Here is a 3,095-nt window from a genome sequence, read left to right as displayed (position 1 = left end):
GGAGAGTGGTTGAGTTGAGTAGCCTACTCTGATTGGTCCAGAGCATGTTGATTTGCCAGGGTCGGGTATGATTAGTTTCCTCCACAGTGAAGTGCCACAACTGATTACTGTGAATAATTAAATAACAGGATGGTGCAAAGTTAATATGAAGGTCTAGAAAGGCAAATGTATTATGTTTGACATTGAAAACGTTATCCAATTTAAATTTTAAAACATGCTCACTTGCTCAAATACTTGACACACAGGCTGTTGTATAGTCATCATGTGATGCAATTTCAGCCAAATGTTATTCAAAACCTGTGTCTCACCTGCTGAGAGCTGGCGCAGCAGTAGAAGCGCACATCGTTGAGGCTGGAGTCGTCCAGGCCAGACTGGTACTCTTCCATCTTGGATTCGATGCCACAGATTCCCCCCTGTGCACACTCCTGGCTCCAGTAGCCGTACTCGCCGAAGTCCATGCCAGGCGCTTCCAAGGTGGGGTTACTGCTGCAGCGGAACTTGATGTTGTTGGCGGCCGTGTCGTCACCGAACAGACCCTGGTGAGGCTCCACGCGCAGCTGGAAGGAGGTCAGCACGCCACTTGGACAATACTGAGGATGGGTCCATTCACCATAGCTGGGGGATGGGGGTGGAGGGGTTGTCATGATGCATTAAGATGGAGGATAACAACAAGTGAAGATGTAGTGGGTTGGAAACATATGAAAGGAGGGGGGAAAAATCTTTCAACATGTTCTTGAATTTGCAGTTATTGGCAGAATGATCCCTTTGATCTACATTTGAAATGAGCTGCTAATCTTTAGCTTGCTGTTGCTTTTAGATTTCAAAGTAGTGCCATAACTGCTGTTATAAGTATAATTAAATGTCTCACCATAATGAGTTGGGCTTGTGAGGTGTGGTCAAAAGTTCTAATTCTTAGGGCACACTGGTGGATGACTGTTTAGAGCGGCAAAGTCAAACATAATATAATATGGTTGCGACGAACAAGGTTTGATTCCAACTGGAGCCATGTGTTGCACATCTTTCCCCATCTCTATCCTAAGCTTCCTGCAAGTTACTAGAGAATCAGAAAGCTTAGGATAGTAAAACCTGTAAAGTCCTTGGTCTTGCAAGGAATACAAAAATAAATGAGTAACAACCCCCAGCCCTAACTGACACAGTGCTCTTGAAAAGCGTGTCCCATTTGGCAGTAATCCCCATTAGTAGGCCTATAGACCATGGTGGTAGATATTAGTAGGCCTATAGACCATGGTGGTAGCTATTGGACAAGGGTTCTTTAGGCCTATAGACCATGGTGGTAGCTATTGGACAAGGGTTCTTTAGGCCTATAGACCATGGTGGTAGCTATTGGACAAGGGTTCTTTAGGCCTATAGACCATGGTGGTAGCTATTGGACAAGGGTTCTTTAGGCCTATAGACCATGGTGGTAGCTATTGGGCAAGGGTTCTCACTTCTCAGATGTGAACGTTTGTTTCCGTAAATGGGGGGTAATGGCCAAATTGTGTGGTGTTAAATATGAGTTTTAAAAGTCATCACATTTTCAAGGGCGGCCGTAGCTTAGTGGGTAGAGAGAGAGAAGCAGTCGGGTAATCAGAAGGTGTCAAATTGTCTCTGAGCAAGATACTTAACCCCTAAACTGCTCTTCCCCGAGCACATCCAAGCAGCCATCAGCTGGGTGAAGCTGAAACGGAATTTCCCCTGCAGGACCAACAAAGGTCTGCCTTTAACTTACTATCCAGTGTGAGACTCAATACTGTAGAGGAAACTCCTGTCTGAATCTTTAACTTACTATCCAGTGTGAGACTCAATACTGTAGAGGAAACTCCTGTCTGAATCTTTAGCACAGATGAGGCGGATTCCATTCAAAGCAGTGTCATCCAGACCATACTGGTTAGATTCAACCTGAAACAACACAAATGTGTGCACACACAACCGTGCACGCATGCATGCACGCACGCACGCACGCACGCACGCACGCACGCACGCACGCACGCACACACACACACACACACACACACACACACACACACACACACACAAAATAATCAACTTAACTCTGAAAATCGTGTGGGCTCATTTATAGTGATAGCTGCAGCTCTTTTCTTATATCATAAACATAAACTTACTTAGGAATCCACAGGTGAACATGCATGTTCATAATCATGCACAATATAGCTTGTGTTGATGTTAAAGGACCTCACTAATGCTCATTATAAGATGGAACAATTTCCATCTACTCATTCTACATCTCATTGATGGGGCGAAGGGACCTTTCTCTTCCTGGAAAGTTAGCATGCTGAAATAGAAACCAAACAAGATACAGTGTAATATATTTTTAAAGTTTTAAATCTCGTTTGAAAAACCAAACCTTCCTACCGATTATGTCACCGTTAGGCAGGTTTCCAAACTGTACACAGCCCTCCACTGAGACAGACTGACCAGAAATGGTGCCATTTTATAATAAGCATTAGGGAGGAACAGTTATATTTATAGATAGATAGATAGATAGATAATCACAAAGGGATCTTTACCCTAATACTGAAGCCAACAGCAAAGAACTTGTCAGGACACATCTCTGGCCAGGTCCAGTTTCCAAATTGCTCTCCGTTCTTCACAGTTAAGACAGAGGAATAGACTCTGCCACTGAATGCTTGCCCGGCACGCTGCAAATAGGACTTGTCACATATCGCAGGAGATACAGCCAGCAGGACCAGTGCGGCGTGGAGCAGGATGGCCATATTGATAGCGGCGAGTCTCACGCTTGAGAGCACTTCAGAGAAGTAAAGAGGGACTCAGAGAGGGTTCTTATAGCTTTTCAAAATGCTCCGACAAGGTCTCAGTGTGCATCTGAATTAATCATTTACAGAGTCCATGACTGGCATGGGAAGAAACAGGTGTTACTTGGCTGAAGAGAGGAATTTATCTCTGAAATACAAATGCAGTGCAACTACTGTAATGTGGTCAGAGACGGGCAGTATTTTAAATACATGTATTTTTTATATCAATAGTAGATACAGTATCATAGATCAAAGAATGTCCTGATGAAGGTATATGATCGAAATATCAACTGCATGAACGATAACGTTTTTACCATTGAT

The 3,095-nt window shown here is 43.8% G+C and overlaps 1 protein-coding gene across 1 annotated transcript; it reads right to left on the bottom strand.

Moving 5' to 3' along the window:
- Nucleotides 1–2,625, bottom strand: LOC306924769 (vitelline membrane outer layer protein 1 homolog). Its single transcript, XM_079503403.1, has 4 exons — nucleotides 2,529–2,625; nucleotides 1,787–1,899; nucleotides 309–615; nucleotides 1–107 (listed from the first exon to the last, which is right to left on the bottom strand). Exons 1-4 carry the CDS (start codon nucleotides 2,568–2,570, stop codon nucleotides 105–107), a joined length of 465 nt encoding a protein of 154 aa, XP_079359529.1. The 5' UTR covers nucleotides 2,571–2,625; the 3' UTR covers nucleotides 1–104.
- Between the last annotated feature and the right edge of the window lie 470 nt (nucleotides 2,626–3,095).

This window comes from Electrona antarctica (genome assembly GCF_951216825.1).
Source record: "Electrona antarctica genome assembly, chromosome: 6".
Lineage (NCBI taxonomy): Eukaryota > Metazoa > Chordata > Actinopteri > Myctophiformes > Myctophidae > Electrona > Electrona antarctica.
Note: the sequence above shows the minus strand (reverse complement) of the source record. Positions and strands in the feature narration are given on the sequence as shown.

What these genes read in the sequence shown, in the direction of transcription:
- LOC306924769 (XM_079503403.1), bottom strand. Translation starts at nt 2,570, where the DNA reads ATGTGTCCTGACAAGTTCTTTGCTGTTGGCTTCAGTATTAGG. An exon ending in CTGTTGGCTTCAGTATTAGG is followed by an intron (nt 1,900 to 2,528) that starts GTAAAGATCCCT and finishes GTGTTGTTTCAG; the next exon opens with GTTGAATCTAACCAGTATGG. An exon ending in ATTGAGTCTCACACTGGATA is followed by an intron (nt 616 to 1,786) that starts GTAAGTTAAAGA and finishes CCCATCCCCCAG; the next exon opens with CTATGGTGAATGGACCCATC.